At 33.8% G+C, this 1,417-nt stretch overlaps 1 protein-coding gene across 1 annotated transcript; it reads right to left on the reverse strand.

The window, feature by feature from the left end:
* Nucleotides 1-6: 6 nt before the first annotated feature.
* LOC108299292 (zinc finger protein 92) lies at nucleotides 7-1,411 on the reverse strand. The gene has a single exon (XM_017521584.2). It carries the CDS (start codon nucleotides 1,259-1,261, stop codon nucleotides 419-421), a length of 843 nt encoding a protein of 280 aa, XP_017377073.1. The 5' UTR covers nucleotides 1,262-1,411; the 3' UTR covers nucleotides 7-418.
* Nucleotides 1,412-1,417: the final 6 nt, after the last annotated feature.

Genomic DNA, 1,417 nt, shown 5'->3' on the forward strand with positions numbered 1-1,417 from the left:
ATCAAAAAATGAAGCTACTACAACCCTCTACAGTTGTAACGTTTGTCTTAAGAATACTCTTCTTCATGTTGAAGGCCTATATTTTCTAAATCTTTTGAAAGTAATTACACTTTATTGAGTATGAACTCTCTGATGCTGAATAAGATGTGAGCAGATATAAATGGTTTTTCCACATTATATATATAGTTTTTCTCAAGTATAAGTGCTTTCCTGTGCAATAAGGTGTGAGCATTGGTTAAAAGTTCGCCACATTCTTCACACTTGTAGGATTTTTCTCCAATATAAATTATCTTACCTACAATCAAGAGTAACAACCATTTAAAGGTTTTGTCACATTCCTCACATTTCTAGGGTTTCTCATCAGTATGGTTTACGTTTAGAAAAGTTTGAGGCGTAATCAAAACCATTGTCACATCTATCAGGTTTGTAGTTTCTCTTGAGTATAATTTGAGGATTTGTTAAAGGCTCCACCACATTCTTCATGTTTGTAGGGTTTCTCTCCAGTATAAATTATCTGATGTGTAATAAGAGTTGAGAAGTTGTTAAAGGCTTTGTCACATTGTTCGTATTTGTAGGGTTTCTCTCCAGTATAAATTATCTTATGTGTACTAATGTTTGAGGACTGGTTAAAAGAATTACAACATCCTTCACATTTGTAGGATTTCCCTTCAGTATGAATTATTTTATGTTTAGTAAAAACTGAGGACTGGTTAAAGGCTTTGCCACATTCTTTACATTTGTGGGGTTTATCTCTAGTATGAATTATTTTATGTTTAGTAAGGGTTGAGAATACACTAAAGGCTTTGCCACATTCTTCACATTTGTATGGTTTATCTTCCATATGATTTCTCTTATGTTTAGTAAAAGCTGAGGACCAGCTAAAGGCCCTGCCACATTCTTCACATTTGTAGGGTTTCTTTCCAGTATGAATTATCTTATGTTCAGTAAGGGTTGAGGATTGTTTAAAAGCTTTTCCACATTCTTCACATTTATAGGGTTTTTCTCCAGTATGAATTCTTTTATGTTTAGTAAGGGTTGAGGACTGGTTAAAGGCTTTGCCACATTCTTCACATTTGTAGGGTTTCTCTCCAGTATGAATTATCTTATGTTTAGTAAGGTTTGAGAACTGGTTAAAGGCTTTGCCACATTCTTCACATTTATAGGGTTTTTCTCCAGTATGAATTATCTTATGTTTTTTAAGAATTGAGAATACTCTAAAGGCTTTGCCACATTCTTCACATTTGTAGGGTTTATCTTCCATATGAATTCTCTTATGTTTAGTAAGAATCGAGAACTGGTTAAAGGCCTTGCCACATTCTTCACATTTGTAGGGTTTTTCTTCTGTATGAATTCTTTTATGTTTAGTAAGGGTTGAGGACCGGTTAAAAGCTTTGCCACATTCTTCACATTTGTAGGG

This window comes from Cebus imitator, unplaced genomic scaffold (genome assembly GCF_001604975.1).
Source record: "Cebus imitator isolate Cc_AM_T3 unplaced genomic scaffold, Cebus_imitator-1.0 Scaffold4412, whole genome shotgun sequence".
Taxonomy (NCBI): domain Eukaryota; kingdom Metazoa; phylum Chordata; class Mammalia; order Primates; family Cebidae; genus Cebus; species Cebus imitator.